The 18640-nt window shown below is 41.5% G+C and overlaps 1 protein-coding gene across 8 annotated transcripts in view; it reads right to left on the bottom strand.

Moving 5' to 3' along the window:
* Window positions 1–998: 998 nt before the first annotated feature.
* Window positions 999–18640, bottom strand: part of NLGN1 (neuroligin 1) — a 657428-nt gene continuing 639786 nt past the window's right edge. For 5 of the 8 annotated variants that reach the window (XM_079977756.1, XM_079977755.1, XM_079977759.1 and 2 more), the window contains 3 exons: window positions 15095–15307; window positions 6622–7411; window positions 999–3836 (listed from right to left, as the gene is read on the bottom strand). In XM_079977756.1, the coding sequence (XP_079833882.1) occupies window positions 3002–3836; window positions 6622–7411; window positions 15095–15307 (1838 nt within the window). In that variant the 3' untranslated portion in view covers window positions 999–3001. The remainder of the gene's footprint in view (window positions 3837–6621; window positions 7412–15094; window positions 15308–18640) is intronic. The other 3 variants (XM_079977758.1, XM_079977762.1, XM_079977760.1) reach the window with 1 other exon arrangement.

The raw sequence follows: 18640 nt of genomic DNA, 5'->3' as shown, positions 1-18640 counted from the left end.
AAGAGAGGGAATATGAATGAGGACAAGAGAGCTAAAGTGAGATATATGACCACCAGGAACCTAGGACAGAAAATTATTTTGTCTTCTTACTGTTAAAAAAAATGCATCAACCTGGTTTTCTATGGGTTTGGGGTTGTTGTTGGTTTTTTTGTTCTTCAGTGTGTGATCTTGGTTTACGACAATTCATTTATATATTTCTTGTGGTCATCTCCCCTCCCCCCAGGTTTGTCTCCATTACTCACATAGCAAAATACAATCTTCTGATTAAACAATAGTTATCTGATGGCAAACAATTCTTTTTATTGGTTTACATTTGGCAGGTCACAGTCACAACCACGTCAGGCAGAAATTGCACATAGACCATCCTGAATTTTGAAGACTTTCCCTGTGTCATCTTCTACGAGGGAATTTTAATAACCGGGGCCATTAATCTATCTGTATTGTGTGCTTTTTAAAAGGAAAGAAAAGGAAAGGAAAGGAGAACTAAAGGAAGCACTTGAAAATTTAAAAAAGGGTCTATTTTCCACTTTCGTATTTAAACTCGTATTTGATGTGCTAAGAGCTGAATTTCTAAGCGTTTATTTGCTGTATAACCTTTTCTTCTAATTGTCAAATATTATTTGAAATGTGTGTTTAAAAATAAAACCTGAAGTTGTCGTTTCCAGCAACCAACTTTTTGCTGCCTTGCAAATGTTGGTTGGAAAACACACAGCCCAGTCTTATATATGTTTACTCAGAAGTAAGTCCCAGTGTGTTTAGTGGTGCTTAGTTACTTCCAGGCAAGAATGTAATTGGTTACAGCTTGTGACTTACACTTTCATAAGGAATTCAATGGTGGAGTCGCAACCCCAAAGTGATGGTTGTTATTTGTTTATTATATTATTTTTAGCTGTAGAAGGCGTACCAAAGTCTTCAAAAGCCAGACTGATCTCAAGAAATAACTCTTTATTCTGAGACAGTTACCATTACTTCATTAAAAAAATGACAAAACAGCAATAAACATTTGAGCTCTTTAATGAGCAAATATCAGGTCTCTTAGCATTGGAATAATTATAATATCCATTATCCAGATTAGCTTTATTTTTTCACTCAGTGGCCAACATGAATGGCCCAGAAGTACAAAGATTTTATTTCCCCCCATCAAGTAGTATACAATTTGCTGTGTGTGTAATAAGCTTTCAATCTTGAAAAAGAGTAACTGAAAAGAAACATTTCTGTTACTGCAGTTAGTTTGTCAGAGAAAGTTCTGCGCGTTATCTTACAAACTATCAAAATTGCTAGTAATTTGAAAAAATGCAAAATAAAAAAAAATCACGTAACTTTACTCTAATAGAAATATAATACAGGAAAAGAGAGAAAGTATTCCTCAGGGATGTGCTCTTTAGTCCATCTCAATTTTTTTCCTCTTTTTTAAATATAAATGTACATCTGATTACACATACAAACATTTTGTTTTTTTGTTTTGTTTTTAAATGACCGTGACATACCATTTCTTTAAAATCCAAAAGTAACAGGGGGGAAGGGATACAAAGACCTTCCTCTCATTTTAGACCATTCCTTTCAAAACAGGACAATATTAAGTAAGATGCAGAAGTAAAACATTTTCCAGATGGTGACTTCAATCCTCCCATAGCCTCTGTATCAATATTTGTACTCTGCAGAGAGATCCCTTTTGATTTTGAGCGAGCTTTACAGGAATGATGAAGAGAAAATGCAGAGGAAAAAAGGAATACCTCGGAAATCCTAGGAATGAACTTCCTCAGTGCAATATAACAAAGTCAACAGAATTACTGAGAGCTGTAATAGTTGTGATTTGGGCAGGGAGGGGATGAGGGCATCTTTACAGATTGCAAAATATTCCTTGCAAATAAATCTTTGGATTATTTTTTTAAAAATTTTATTTTACTGGTATAAACGCAAGAGGTTGTAATGAACCTTCAACAAGATGTTAAGTGCTTCATCAAAGGATGCCCTAGTCACATTGTTATCGCTATAAATTAATTGGGTGGAAAGAAAAGAGAGCATTTAGAAACATACAGAGTTGCCTTTCATGTTCTTTTGGGATTCCTATCCGAGTTTGTTCTCTGCTATTCACCAACTGTACCACCAAACACTTCTAAGACCTTCTGTAATGCCTTCCATTACTGGGAAGCTACTGGGAATTTCGGGGTTGTCAATTATGGTTTTCCCCCCCTTGAAAACAAACCTCCTTTAGGTTGTGCCAATTGAGGAAAGAAGCTTCTGTTGAGAACTCCAATGGGACAAGAAGAATTTTTTAATTACGGCTTAATCAGCAGCACAGCCACCAAGCATAATAAATTATCATGCACATCGTGCTAAAATATCCGGTTTCCTTTATTCCCGCAATGTTTATACTGACAGCACTTATGTGATAACCTGCCAGACTATAAAAGCTCATTTCCTTTTTTCTCCCTTTTCCTTTTTTTTTTTAAACTGGCAGATCTCAGCATATAAGCCCCTTTCTAAGGCCTTTTAACAGCACTAGTGCTTTGTATACTTATCCAAATATGTAAATATGGTCTACACAAGAAAACAGTTCCAAATAAAAACTGGTGAAAATTATCTGACATTCCATTAACGTGTCCCATTGTGCATATTCATAGAACTTTTTAAATTTCAGTCATAGTTTCTTTCCCACTTTTGTGTTGCACATGCCTAATTCCATTATGTAACTTAAATCCTCAAAAAATTAATACTTGAATGTGAATGAAAAAAGTATCATTCAGGACAACTGCTTCAAGCAATTGCAAAAAAGTTATAATTTCTTTTTTTTCTCTTTTTGTTAAAAGTTCATTTGTATATATGTACAGTTCATTTCCCCCCCAAAAAATCCCCAAAGTTCTTGATATGTATATTCACATCATATTTCTCCATATTTAAATAGTAAGAGTCTTGTAGGTTGAAAGCCAAGTGAAGTCTTCTGGAATTATAACCCACTGTAATCCACCAAAACAAAAAAAGTTTGTTTCACCTTGTCTGGCTATACCCTAGTTGTTGAATGTGAATGGGGGTGCGGGTGCGGGTGTGGGTGAGGATGGGGCAGTGTGTTATTCTGTCCACCGGTAAATGTATTAAATGTGTGTAAGGGTTGAATCCCAGGTATAGTGTTGGGTATCATTGTAATGGTGTTGGGGGTCATTAAAGGAATATCATCAGGTGACCGCCTCATAGCTAGTGTGTAGTCTGGGGGGCAGGCGGTCCTGAGAACCACCTCGTGTGGATGGATGGATTCACATTCATGACCCAAGTCAGTGTGCTTCATCTGGAGGGACATTATTTCCTCTTCTTGTGCGTGTGTAAGATCATTGGTAGTTGTACGCTGCGGGCTGCATCTCCGGTGGACATCGTGCCTCCTCTTGTCCTTTTTGTAATATAGAGCTGCAAAGGCTAAAATGTTCAGGAACAGCAAAGATGCTCCAACAGCAATAGTTACACTCAACTCCGTGGAGTAGTCTCTTTGATCTCCTGAAATTAGGCTTGGCGGTTGTTTGGGATCATCTTGCTTGGCTGTAGGAAAGGCTGAAGTTACAGGTACCAGATTTTTCCGGGTTGGTCTGAAAGTAATATCAGTTGATGGCACTTTAGTCGTCGTAGAGGTATACTGTGAAATGTCATTAAGATTGTGCAGGTGAGGTACCAGTTCCAACCACAGGTTCACCTTGTTGGCCCTGTAATGTTCTTTCACTCGCGGCTTTAATCCAATGTGAAGGTAAAGCTGGTCTTTCTGAGAGTATCTGGTCCATGCTACTTCCTCAAAGCGATTGGGTTTCGTGTGGATGAACTTAGTATCTTGTGGGACAGGCTGGTTTGGATCCCTAGGAGAGAAAAAAAAGTGGACATGTTCAATGTTACTGAAAATGGCTCCAGCTTTCACATGGACATCCTGCCTGAGACTGTGAGAACATGATGTGGACATAGGCAGGCTTTTGACCAGATCTGGCAGGACTCTCCTTATGTTCTCTCCCCCTGCCCCACAAATATTTCATATACAGTGGTACCTTGGGTTAAGAACGTAATTCATTCTGGAGGTCTGTTCTTAACCTGAAGCTGTTCTTAACCTGAGGTACCACTTTAGCTAATGGGGCCTCCCGCTGCTGCTGTGCCACGGCCACACAATTTCTGTTCTCATCCTGAAGCAAAGTTCTTAACCCAAGGTACTATTTCTGGGTTAGCGGAGTTCGTAACCTGAAGCGTCTGTAACCTGAAGCGTCTGTAACCCGAGGTACCACTGTAGTGTCAGCATTTATTTATTTATTTTTAAAAAACATATTATGAAGTTGGCTTTTGATCAGCAAAACATTGGGGAGAGGACTCAGCTCTTAGTAATGCCATACCATCTGTTACATGGTCAGATAAAATATAATATTTTTTATTTATTTATTTGTACCCCACTCAGCTGACTGGTTTGCCCCAGCCACTCTAGGAGGCTTCCAGCATATACAAAGAAATAATAAATCATGAAACATGAAAAACTTTCTTATACAGGGCTGCCTTCAGATGTCTTTTAAAGGTTGTATAGTTACTTATCTCCTTGACATCTGATAGGAGGGTGTTCCACAGGGTGAGTGCCACTCCTGAGAAGGCCTTCTGCCTGGTTCCCTGTAAACCTCACTTCTCACAATAAGGGAACAACCAGAAGACCCTTGGAGCTAGAGTTCAGTGTCTGGGCTGTATGGTAGGGGTGGAGACACTCCTGCATGTATAATGTAAGAGGAGATAGATCAGATCAAGAGCTGAACTTCATTCTTCTGACAGTTGCCTACCAGGTTTCACCATGAAGCCCACTTGCAGGTCATGAAGTCAATATACTTTCCCCGCTATTGACTTCCAGCTAGTGGTATTCAGTGGTGAAGTGTCTTCTGCAGATAAAAGTTTCACGCAGCCTCTGATGCTAAATGCATAATGGATTCGTGTCGTAACGGTGACTGAGCTAAATGAACCAAATACTCCTGCTACGTTTGCTGCCCACAAGAATGACAACAGTAAGTTGAACCTGCAACAGAATATTGAAGTTTGGAGTACTCCTGCTCATTACTCTAGCCAGCCAAGTCCACTCCCGTACTTCATTCCATATTCCTTCCAGCTTGCTTTTATGTCCCCTCCTCTCAACAATCAGTTAGCATTTCATGACCACTGAGCAGGCTACCTCCTCACTGAGAAATCCTCCCCCCAAACCCACTGAACGTTCACCCTTCGGGTTATTCCCAAGCCTGTTTCCACCTCCTCTCTCATGCTTGGGTGTTGCCATTTTAGCTACATAAGCAAGAGCACTCACCACCAGAACATTGGAACTAGAAGAAATGATTAACATTCATGTGGCAATTTTTGAAAGTTCAAGACACTTTACATTCATCACCCCTTTGCAATTATTACAACAATGCTATAAAATAGGGCAGCATTGTCCTCATATTATTCATGGTGGGGGGAGGCTCAAGGAGAGAGACGTTTTGCCAGTGAGCTCATAGCAGCAGAGGTGAAATGTGAAGTGGGGACTGACGGCGTTAATCTATATAAGGCAGCTTCCTGGGTTTTGGTCCTCTCCCTTACACTTCAATATAAGAATTATGCACATTATTGTTTCCATGCACCTTGCTTCTAAAATAGTTAAAATATTCAAAATGTTAAAATTGAACAAGGGCATGATTCATTCTCTCATGGTTGCTGCTGCACATATAGGGTAATATCACCCTGGCATCCAATGAAGCCCATTCTCCTCCTGGTTGTCTTTTGAGTTTAAGTGTTAGGCATCATTTAGAGCTGGTTGGGATGTCAGTTTAATCCTTCCATACAGTGAGAACAAAATCTTAGAATTGTAGCATTGGACGGGACCCTGAGGATCATCTATTCCAACCCCCTGCAATGCAGATCTGATCAGATTCATTTATTTAGATTTAGTCATCAGACTATCTCAAATCAAAAGCCTAACAAGGTAGCATCAATAAAGTGGTTGACAACTCCTGATAATTATATTGGAACTCAGCTTATATCCCCAGCCCTAATGGGAACATGCTCACTGGAAGATCCTGAAGCTGAGGCTCCAATACTTTGGCCACCTCATGAGAAGAGAAGACTCCCTGGAAAAGACCCTGATGTTGGGAAAGATGGAGGGCACAAGGAGAAGGGGACGACAGAAGACGGGATGGTTGGACAGTGTTCTCGAAGCTACCAGCATGAGTTTGACCAAATTGCAGGAGGCAGTGGAATACAGGAGTGCCTGACATGCTCTGGTCCATGGGGTCACAAAGAGTCGGACACGACTAAATGACTAAACAACAACAACAATGGGAACATGGGAAAATATCATTCCCTACAATTCCAGAGATATACACTAGACTAGTAGAGAAATGTAATCTTCTGTGAGTGTTAAGAGATAAAATGGTAAATCCTTTTAAGGGAAATTTCAGATGAAATGCTTTGATTATGCCCCTTCTGGATCATTTTAAATATGTTGCTCTCAGTTGTAAGCTGATGAGCTGAAAACACATGAAACTACAACTACCAATGTGGAAACCCTTCTTTGTGATCTGGGTGTCACGAGAAAGGATAGGCCTTGATTTGACCAAAATCTTGATCTGCCTTATAAGCTCATCAATTACTTACCCAGTTTTTGCAAAGTTTGTCCAATATGTCATCACCACTGCGCTCAGCATGACATCGTTTTTGGAAAAATTACAAGGAAACAATTCAGTAGGGCCAATCATTGGGATTCCTAATACATAAGGAACCTCATCCCCATGAGCAGCATCTGCCCATGCAGGTACCTGGTCTGTTTGGCAATGATGGTAGAAGGCATAAAAATATGTGGGTGATCCAAAATTTGAATGAAGGTCAGCTGTAGCAACCGCTGGTGCAACCCACTGATGATCGGTAAACAAAGCCAGCAATGTTTTCCTTCTTGTCTCAGGATTATGTCTATCCGCCCAGTCAGTATACATAAATTTAATTGTTTCTCTCAGTATATCTTTGCCTTCAGGGTATCCATATAAGTTATCGACAAAGTTTGAAACAGCAAAGTCAAAGTCACTTGCAGATATGCCATCTTCGCTGTCGACAATGTTTTCAACAAATTTCAACCCTTCTCCTTGGTTTACGCCCAACATTATGTCGTAGTTGAGGAACTCTCCTTGCTCCATTAATATCTGAGGGTCATCTGGTATCACATCCCCATCAATGACTGGACCAAAGGCTATGTGGTATCGGGCTGGCTGGATATCCTGATCGACGAGTTCTCTATAAGGCTTCTTCTGTAGACATTCTACTAATTCTACAGTGTCGGACACATTGCAGCCAACCTTTGTAGCCAACATCCTGGCATATTTTGCAGGTTGAAAACTGACTGCCCAGCTAGAAAGAGCTGTTCCACTTTGAGCTATTGCCCTTTGAAAAAGTCCTGTATGGGAAGGTAGAAGACAAGATAAGAAAACAGACCCGAAAGCAATAGCTAAGTGGTTACATGCTTAAAATATTTAAGTTAGGAAAACACCTCATTTTTGCAATATAATCATTAGGTAATAATAATAATAATAATAATAATAATAATAATAATAATGAGGATGAGAATGAGAATGAGAATGAGAATGATAAGGAAGTGGAGGAGGAACTCATTGGTATATGTGCAGTTAAACAATGTAATACAGTTGTGTCCAAACAAAAGCTATATATTATTGTTGTAGACTAATGAGAGAACACAAGTGAGATGAGCAAACTTAAAATTTGCAGTGCCTACTTTACATTTTACAATAACCACAAGATCCCCCAATTGGAGCCAGGTGCAAATAAACAATACACTTAGAATTAAATAATTCTGAGCTCAGGCACTAGTAATAGAACATGATGGACCTCACAGGCCTTCCACACACAAAATCTACCCTGTGTTCTCCCAAGTTTTCTGACTTTCAGCAGTAAAATTTAGGGCAGAAGGAGGGTTGTTTCATTGCTGCTATTGTTAAGCAATCAGGAGTCAAGATGGCCTGAAGATTCAGATCTGCCTTCTGTCCACCCTGATCTGTATACAAATGATAAAATGCCAATCCTGAGTTACACACAGATGGGGTTTTCCATTGGAGACCCCAGTGTTGTGGAATGCCCTCCCTGCTGAACTATGATCGGTCCCAACAGTGTTGGCATTCCTCTGGCTCTGGAAGACTGTTTAGGCAAGCATTCCCCTGAACTGAACTTCTGGTTTTATTGTTTTAATTGTGTTTCATTGTCAAAAGTTGACTTGTTTTACTGTATATATTAGTTATGGATGCTCTTACTGCTTTGATGCAATTGCTCTGTGTATTTTAATTATGCATTGATTTTATAGTTTTAAACCACTTTGAAGCCATTTGGACATACGTATAAGTAGTAGATAAATCAATATTAATATTACTAAGAAAAGAGTATAGTTATTTGGTGGATCATTCCTGCACATGGTCCACTGAATAAAACATGAGTTGAACATCGGTTGCAAAGCATTCATGCCCATGTATTTATGCTGTCTTCAGTGTCACAATTCGTCCATGAAGAATGTGGCTTATTTTGAATAAAATTGTTGTACTAAATTGTTATAGCAGAGATGGAGAACTTGTGGCTGTCTAGATGCACTTGAGACTTGACCAGCTCAAATCAGCATGACCAGTGATCAGAGATTATGGGAATGTATGGAGGGCCACAGGTCCCTCATCTCAGAGTTTCAGGAAAAAAAGACTCAGTTATTTAATTCTTTGTGCCCTATAAACCACTCCTTTTTTCACATTTCACAAGAACTGAGTTGTGGAGGTGAACTGGCAGCATCCTCATCGTGGCATCACACAGAAACCTCTCCTTCCTTCTGGGAAGAAAATAATCAGTGGAGGAGGCCACGTTTATTTGAACACAGGTACATGATAGGCCTCCTCCTTCCAAGGAACAGATCAATCGGTTCGAGAATTCCTAGATTCAAACAAATGGAATAAGGCCCACATACTTCATTACTATCTCCGCATGAGGAGGAAGGAGGTAAGAAAAGGCCTCAGTGTGCAAAAGTCAAATACTGAATTACACTTTTTAGTTTATTGTTTGTTTGCAGCACCCCAAGAAGGTGGCACTTCAACAGGACCCATGAAAATGTCACTGGTATCAACTTAATATTGCTTCCAGGTGATGTGATCAGTCCTTGTTGTTCTGAGTTTCTAAGTTTCTCCATAAATAGATCATTGTCCCATAGCTTCTAGTAATTTCCCCCATCACTTTCCTTACCACAGAAGGTTTGATTTTTGTAAAAGTGGATGGTTGTTGCTTCTTGCAACACGGCGCTTTAATTGTGCAAACCTTTAATTTTCTGGTTTGCAGTTGAATCCCTCTCACAAAATAAGGACCACGTGAAAGCAGCTCATATTTCTACAGAGCCAATATGCTTACTACTGACTGTAATCTTCAATCAGCATGGTCAGTTTCAAACTCTGCATTGCATTACGGTGGCTAATATTGCCAGCACAGCACAAATCAATAGAATTCTGAATCCAAGTTCAGCTTCTGAACGATTCTTTGGATTTCATTTACATTGAACTCGAGGAATTTTCTTTTAAATTGTGGCAGAATACACTCAAATTGGATTAAGAATTCTGCTCCATCAGTGAATGGGTTTGTGGGATCTGCCCCACGCTGCTCCCTATACTGGTGTTTCAGGAATGATTAAGGAATCTGATACTTTCGGATTCCTTCTGCACCTCTTAGACCAACATGCAGATTGGAATCTCACTATCCAACAAATTTCACACTCCTCTGAATGTTGCCATGAATTTCCTCAACAGTTTAAAGGTATCCAAATAGGTTTAAAGATATCAAAAATATGGTTTCACACCTGTTTTTTGATGGACAGAATGCAATGTATTTTGAAAGGATTTTGAAGGGGGGGTGCAGAGAGTAAATAAATGTGAAACAGAATGGGTAAAAAAAAAAAAAGGTGTCTGTAACACAGAAATAGATTCAGCCACACCCAAAAGGCTTTGCCATTCACTTAAGTGGAAAGGACAGCTTCATTCACATAGATAGTACAGAGTAATTTCCTGTTCCACGGATAATCCTCAGCCCAGTATAACCCTCAAGCTGACACATGACTCCCTTCTCTCCTCAATGGGAGAAAATAGCAAACGAATGCCACTGTGCCGTGTTTATTTCCACTGATGGCAAAAGCACTAAATCGGCTTAAATCCCTGCAACTTCAGCCTTACTGGGTTATGGATTAGATGGTAAGGAAAGTCACCTGCTCAGAAACTGCTGATATAAACAGCAGAGCTTGTTAAATGCTCCATTAAAGGTTGGATTAAGTTAAAAGTGGTCGAAGTCCTCAAACCATAAAGCTCAATTCAGCTACTTTAAGGACAAAAATCTTTTTTTTTTTTTTATTGAACTGTGATAATGAAAAAAATGGATGAAAGGGATATTCCACTTTAACACTTAAAGCCTCTCTCTCTCTCTGAAGCAGCTTCATGGAAATCAGTGGCACTGCTCCAGAGTAAATGGTTTGAGGATTGTAGCCTTAGCACAATCTTCAGAGCAGGTACTATCAAAAATAAAGGGCATAATCCATCCATCTGGTCATGTTGAAGTTACCCTACATTCAGTGGGATAGAACCAAAATCAACAGACTGTGTAACCTCATCTAATGTATGTTTACTTAACAGTAAATTTTATTAAGATGGAACAGCACTTATTCCCTAGGGCATATGCTGATTTAAAAGTGCTTAACTTTGGCTGGATCATGACCAAACTCCAGTTGAATGTATGTTATTCATGGCTACAGTTTGTTCATTGATATTTTCCATTGTATACATACTGCACTACTACCCACCATTTTTAAAACGCTATCTTGGTCTGTAGTTCTATACAGCTAAAATAAATCTAGTCTCACTTTGAATGAAAGTCATATTTATCAAAGTCACTGGAGGACAGAAGGATATTTCTACTCTAATTTATGGAATGGCCACTGTGAAAACAGGATGCTGGACTAGATGAGTCACTGGCCTGATCCAGTAGACCCTTCTTATGTTCTCGAGTTAATTGCGACAAAAATGTCATGGTTCAGATTAAAGCTGAACCCAACCTTTTCCAGAGGACTTCTTCTAAGAACATTCCTTGAGAAAATCCAACGCTCTCTGAGAAAAAATGATATGGATTTTTCTTCAAAGATTTTCAGTCATTGTGCTGCTGATGCTGCTAAACAATTGTTTGGAGTATGGGGTTGGCCTATGCATGTTTCTTCATCAATACTGGATAACTGCAGGATTAAATGGTCAACTGTCTAAGTGAATGAGCTACCACACCAAAAGCGAGTAGGACATCTGCATCACTTCACATCTCTGGGTGGGCAATGTTGTCCCACGGAGTGAGCTCATTAGAACTGGGCTGAACTTTCAAACGTTTTGGCTGGCGGCAGGGTTGGGATGAAATAAGAACAAGTTGGGTGCCCTGAACATTGTTGGGCATGTGGAAATGGAAGACAGCTCCAGTGCAGCTCACACCAATCTCTCCCACCCTGTTCAGAGGCAAAATGAAAGGGGTCGCAAAAATGGCTCCCCCACCGATGACTGCTTTTCTTGTGACAATCATATCCCCCACTTACAAAGTGCCTCTCAGAATGCGGTGTGAGGAAGAGATGGTAGCCAGTGGTCCATTTCTCCAGGTCATGGAGGATAGAGCTCGGAGGAGAGCTTCAGCAATGTCGTAACACTGACTGGGAACTGGGGCGTGTGTGGCTTAGCATAAAATGGCTGCCACAGAGGTGGTTTTAGGGCAGGATGGCCAGTTCCTCTGCACTGGGCTCCAAGCAGAGAGGGTGCATGAGAAGCACTTGCCTGGCTATGGGGAGAAGGCAGGGTCCAAAAGAAGAAGAAGAAGAAGAAGAAGAAGAAGAAGAAGAAGAAGAAGAAGAAGAAGAGTAGTAGTAGTAGTAGTAGTAGTAGTAGTTTGGATCTGATATCCCGCTTTATCACTACTCAAAGGAGTCTCAAAGTGGCTAACATTCTCCTTTCCCTTCCTCCCCCACAACAAACACTCTGTGAGGTGAGTGGGGCTGAGAGACTTCAGAGAAGTGTGACTAGCCCAAGGTCACCCAGCAGCTGCATGTGGAGGAGCGGAGATGTGAACCCGGTTCACCAGATTATGAGTCCACCGCTCTTAACCACTACACCACACTGGCTCTCCCACCTCCTTCCCAAAGCCTAGTTTTTGCTTGCCCAGATTTGGGAAGGAGGTGGGAGGACTTTAGGACTTTGCCAGAGCCTCCGCACCTCCTTCCCAAAGCCCAGCATGCTGTGAGGGCTGGGCTGGGCTGGGGGTGCCAAATTTTGGTCTAGCTCAGGGCGCCATAATACCAAAGTCTGCCCTTGGCTGCCACATCTAAAAGAGCAGAAAAAGAGACAGTAACACAAAATGGTGCAGGCAGCTTCAGCTTCCCTATCTCATGCACTGTAGATTTTTGAGGAGACATTTGCTGTGACTTTTCACTGCCTCCATAGGATGTAGTGATGGGCGCACGAGTTCTCATGAGCACTGGGGCTGGTGACCCCTGCTATGGGGTGTCAAACTTGAAGGGGAGAAAGCCTTTTTCCCTTGCTGGCTGGCTGTGCTGAAAAGAGCACAGATCAGGAAAAGGCATGCAGGAGTGACCTTGATACTTGGGCAATTTTAGATTGCACATGCAAAAAGATGGTTTTTTAAAAGCCTGCTCTTTCCTTGGGTGGCACCAAGTGTAATTCATAACCAATTCAGACAAAAGACTTCTGGACTAAGTGCTCATTTTCTTCACAGTAGATAACAGTTTGCAGCCGCTCTGCCATTAGCTTTGAAACAGAGAGCTGTGTCAGTGAACTTTCCTCCAGACATTTCTACACATTAAAAAAAAAGCTAAACAGGCCCTTGACAACTGGTGAAATACTGTTGGCTTCATCTATACTGTGAATGTCACTGACTCTCTTGCCAAAGAATATATACAGTCATACCTCATGTTGTGAACGCTGCGGGTTACATCTTTTCAGGTTGCGTCCTGCAGCAAACCGGAAGTACTGGAAAGGGTTACTTTCATTTTTTGCTGCTCACGCAGACACGCAAAATGACGTCACACACATGCGGGTTGCTTTCCGTTCAGGTTGCGAACGGGGCTCCGGAATGGATCCCCATTCGCAACCAGATATACATACGTACATATAAGCAGTGCTCCCCCCGCCCCCAGAAAAACCATGAAGTTGTTACAGTAGGTGCCACACAATTTAACAACAACAAAAGGGGTACCGGTACTACGTACCTATGAGTACCCCCTGGGGGAAAAAGCACTGCGTATAGGTTCTGCTGAGTGAATACCCAACAGGGAAGTGTTTTCTGCAAGCCTCACAAGTGGAGGGAGGTAACTACTCCTTTCCAGTGTAAGGATATTGGATCAATTAAAAGGTATCGCTAGCCTTGCGTTATGTTTTCCACAGTGACCAACCAGATACATTTTGGGAAGCTCGGAAGTTGAACATGAGGGTAACAGCCCTCTCCTGAAGTTGTTCCCCAGCAACTAGCATTCAGAGGCAGACTGTGGAAATCTCTGGAAATCTTTTGTAATATGGCGCCTTGCACGAACCCAAAAACTGGCACCCCAAAATGGATCTTCTTGGTTATGGATCTTCTCAATTTTACACCCCGCCCCCGGCTCAGAACCCAGTGCAGAAAACAGCCTGCACCTCCCTAAATCTGGCACTGGTGTATGTTCTCGGACAAAGCATTTAGCCATTGTGACTATTAGCCTCGTTTTCCATGAATTTTGTTCAATCTCTTTTAAAAAAGTCATTTCAGGTCCCATTCACATTAGCTATAGTGCAAGTTGCTTTGTGGATGCTTTTGTCTTGGAATGAATGAATGAATGAATTCATAAATATTGGATCAAACAGACCCAACCTCAATTGAAATATTAGATGAAAATGTATTTGAAAATGAAAACAAACAAGGACCCTGAAATCTGATTATTACTTATAGGGGTATCGGGCAACTGCAATGACCCCCAGTGCACCCCCCCTCCTTTAGGAACTTATATCCAAGGGGGATATTCTGCAGACCAAGAAGCACAATCCCATCTGGGCAACCTTCCACTTCCAGGGTCTACCTGTCAGCAGCAGGCAGGAACGGGGGCAAATGTGGGGGGAGAGACACATGCACATTGTAACTCTGGGCAGTAGAGATGACATCAAGGGTCATCTATTCCAGTGCCCTGTGTAGGCTGCTTTCTACACACACACACAAACACACACCCACACACCCACACCCACCCACCCACCCACCCACACACTCCTCTGTGTCCTCCATCCAGGAAGCAAGAAGCATTATCAGAGTTCAAGGAGACATCCCAGCAAAGCAAAACACTCAAGGAGGGTATAAACTCGGGTTGGTGAAAAGCATGTCCTAGGAAGAAGGTACGTGATGGAGAAGAGGACCAGACAGAGAGGCCTGGATTGCCCCATCTCTGCCCTATACGTCTCTTATTTCATTTTCCCTTCAGGACAAAATCTTCTGATGTTATGATTGAAAAGAGGAATACCAACTGTTAAATGCCTCCTTATCTTCACTGTGGCACCACCAGTGACGATGGTGCTATTTATTAAGTGTTCACAATGACACCAGAGCCATTTTGACTCCCTTCCTCCCAACACGTTCAACATGCTGTGGCTCATTTTCTCCCATTCATGTTACTCGAGTCATTTTAATTAAGCCCTCAATTTCAAAATAAATGTGCGGAAGAGTTAAAGCGCCAAACGAAAGCCATCCTCTCTACAGTAGGAGAATGCAAGGAGTATGAAATTGTGTCAGTTAGAGGGAGATTTTTACATATGTTCACACCCCTTTGGGTCGGGTATGAACCCCACCCCTCCCTGCAAAGCACAGAAAGATTAATACCATCTAATGATTAAGTTGCTTTTGATACATCTAGCTACATATATATGTGTGTATGTGTGTGTATATATATTTATATATTTATATATATGCACATATATACACAAGAGCGTCACACAGAAGTCATAGTGGTGGCATGCAAGACACCAAAATCGTCAAAATTTGCAACCTGCAATAATACCTTTGGTTGAATTGCTCCAACGGTTACCTTCAGAATAATGGGATAAAGTCAAGAGGTTGACACATGAGCCGCCGGCGCCAGATCCAAAAACAGTGATTCTCAGTGGGTCGCCCCCAAAGAACCCAATGTTTTCGCTAGTCCACCTCAAGGCCTGAATGAGGTCAAGGAGGCCATAGTTTCCTTTAGCTGCTTGATCCCCTGTGCTCAAGAAACCTGCAAGTGGCAAAAAGAGAGGAGAGAGAAAGGAGAAAGGATTTAGAGCATGCTAAATTTCAGCTTACGCTTGTTGCGGCGTTATTATCTGACGGCAGCTTTCGAATGTAACAGGAGTTAAGCGCTATGTAAATACATTGTGTTCTTTATCCACTTGGCAACCATTTACAAGTGACTCATCATTCCCACTACAAATCCTTCAGTGTTTATTATAATAATGTTATGCATGATAAACGATGGTATGCATTATGCAGGCACGTCTGAAGAAGATAGGCTGCTTTCAATGAAAAAAGGAACATAAGCATCTCCCGCAATCTGTTTCGCGGTGTGTTTTGAGACCCCCATATCAAAACTCCTTAGGCCCACAGGGAGCATGTACGTTACGCATCAAGAGCCAGGCAGGAATATCTTCCTAGTCCAGGACTAACCAACATGATAGCTTCCAGATATTGTGGATTACAACCTTTGAGCATTGTCCAAGCTGGCTGGGGTTCTTATGGGTTGCAGTCCAACAATATCGGGAAGTCCATCGTTGGGGAGGAGGGGGAGACTCCAGCAATAGGTAATCTACCCACCTAACTGTTGCCCAACCTCATGTTAACATCCATATTTGTATATACACAGGAAACAGGGTGGGATAGAAAGAATAAATAAATATTTTTTAAATCTTACTTATTCCTCTAATATTGCAGTGATTCGAGCTGCGTAGCACTATGCACTTTCTGATCATTCTTTCCTTATTCACACACTAAGATATATATATATATATATTTCTGAGAAAATTTCAGATTCAACGTGTCTGCCCATAGGCAGGGTGGTGAATTTTGACAAGCCATTTGTACATGGTTATAGCGCCATTTGTGCACTGTGCATGCTCTTTTCGTCAAGGCCTGCTGGTTAAAACCACTGTAAAATATATTGTACAAGCTTTCTCCTTTCCCATGCCGGTAAAGGTATTAAGATCAGCAAATGAAACCTAGTTGGTCTTGCCAGTGGCGTAGCGTGGGTTGTCAGCACCCGGGGCAAGGCAAGTAATTTGCGCCCCTAACCTGTGGATTTGTGCCCCCTAACCCGTGGATTTGTGCCCTCTAACCCGTGGATTTGTGCCCCCTAACCCTAACCCCCAGATGTTGCGCCCGGTGTGGCCGGCCCCCCTGCACCCCCCACGCTAAAACACTGGGTCTTTCTATGCCCGTGGCATCCGCTTGTAGCAATGCAGAGGTGAGCTTTTTGCAGTGACTGAATACACAAGAGGCGTCAAGTGTACAATTACTGTGTTGTTTTAATAAGGTTGTTTTAATTACCTGTTTCAATGCGGATACTTACATTTTAATATTTTAATGGGATTATTTTATTTTCCATTTTAATTGTGAATGCTTATGGTTTAAGGTTGGTGTAACTGGTCTCTGTACTTTTTAAATAATAATAATAATAATAATAATAATAATAATAATAATAATAATAATAATACCCATTTGGCTGGGTTGCCCCAGGGACTGCGGGTGGCTTCCAACACATATAAAAACATAATCATCAATGTACATCAAAAAACAATGACAGTATCCTCAAACACAACACTTTCCTTTTTCACGTAGGAGCAAATGACAGCACTTTCCGAGTAACGTCGGGACAATACTGGGTTGTGGGTTATGCCTTCCCCTTGCCCCATGTGACCCCAACCATTGAGAACCAATCCTGTGCAACTCACCCCCATTCTTTATATGAATGGCCCCATTTATGGTTTCTTTTTTCCTGCAGACTAACTATTATGGAATGTTGAGAACTGACTACATACATATGTAAAAACAAAAGGTAAAGGACCCCTGGACCCTTAGGTCCAGGCAAAGGCAACTATGGGGTTGCAGCGCTCATCTCGCTTTCCGGCTGAGGGAGCCGGCATCTGTCCACAGACAGCTTTTCTGTGGAAAGCTCTGTCCACAGAGCCAGTGTGGTGTAGTGGTTAAGAGCGGTAGACTCGTAATCTGGTGAACTGGGTTCGCGTCTCCGCTCCTCCACATGCAGCTGCTGGGTGATCTTGGGCTAGTCACACTTCTCTGAAGTCTCTCAGCCCCACTCACCTCACAGAGTGTTTGTTGTGGAAGGGAAAGGAGAATGTTAGCCACTTTGAGACTCCTTTCGGTAGTGATAAAGCGGGATATCAAATCCAAACTCCTCTTCTTCTTCTTCTTCCGGTTCATGTGGCCAGCATGACTAAACCGCTTCTGACACAACGGGACACCATGATGGAAACCAGAGTGCACAGAAACACCGTTTACATTCCCACTGGAGTGGTACCTATTTATCTACTTTTACTTTTTGGGGTGTTTTTGAACTGCTAGGTTGGCAGGAGCTGGGACAGAGCAATGGGAGCTCATTCCATCATGGGGATTTGAACCACTGACTAGGCTCAGTGATTTAGACCACACACACACACACACGTGTACATAGATAACAAATAGATAACAGGCCTGTCATTCTTGTTTAATAACATTTAAAACACACCCACCCAAGAGGACTTTGCTGCCTTTGTTCACACGAGTTTAATATATGCATGAATTGGACAGTGATCACAAAATTGTGTCTCCTCCCTCTGCTCTGTAGCATTCTGTAGTTTAAAGGTTCTTCCTGTTGCTATTTGAAAACCTTGCTTAAGAGTTGCAGCTATGAAAATTGCAAATGTCGATCTTTAACCTTCAAGCTTAGCAATCAAAGCAAGAGAGCACTTGGATCAAATCCCTCCACTTCTTCATAGGGCAACAGTCTACAGGATGCTTTCGAAAGAACTTTAAAAAAAGACACCCGCAAACCTTTGATTAAGAATATTTTTGAAAAAAGAGAAAAAGCTACTATTCATAACTGGGTTTAATTACAGAAAATGGAGAAACAACCTTTAATTATGATGAGGAGTGGACAAAATTTCCATTCCACTCTTTAATCAAAAACGAGATGGCCCATCTACATTGCCCTTTTCATAATGGGCAATAGCAATGGCATCTTATTAACAAACTGTTATAAGGAGAGAGAAAGGAAGTCCAGGACTGATTCTGCCCTTAGCAATCTGGCAGAGAATCTTGACTGACTCTAATAATTTTATGTCCAGAGTGACAAATAGAAGTCTGGCCTTTTGGGTCATAGTATCTGAGTGATTTAATATCCTTTGTAAAGTTATTGGTTTTATTTCATTTATTAAGCTGGATAAGCCGCAATCTATTGGGGTTGAGGCTGAATGGCCCTCCCCCTTTTGCTGCCCTGTTCAGCTGTGGAGAATTTCAGCTGTTTTGGGGTGAGGGGATCTATACCAAAGCATTTGAAAGGGCTCAGGATGCAGGAGAA

Source organism: Podarcis cretensis, assembly GCF_951804945.1.
Source record: "Podarcis cretensis genome assembly, chromosome: 5".
NCBI classification, from domain to species: domain Eukaryota; kingdom Metazoa; phylum Chordata; class Lepidosauria; order Squamata; family Lacertidae; genus Podarcis; species Podarcis cretensis.
The sequence above is the reverse complement of the archived record's forward strand: the minus strand, read 5'-3'. Positions and strand labels throughout refer to the sequence as shown.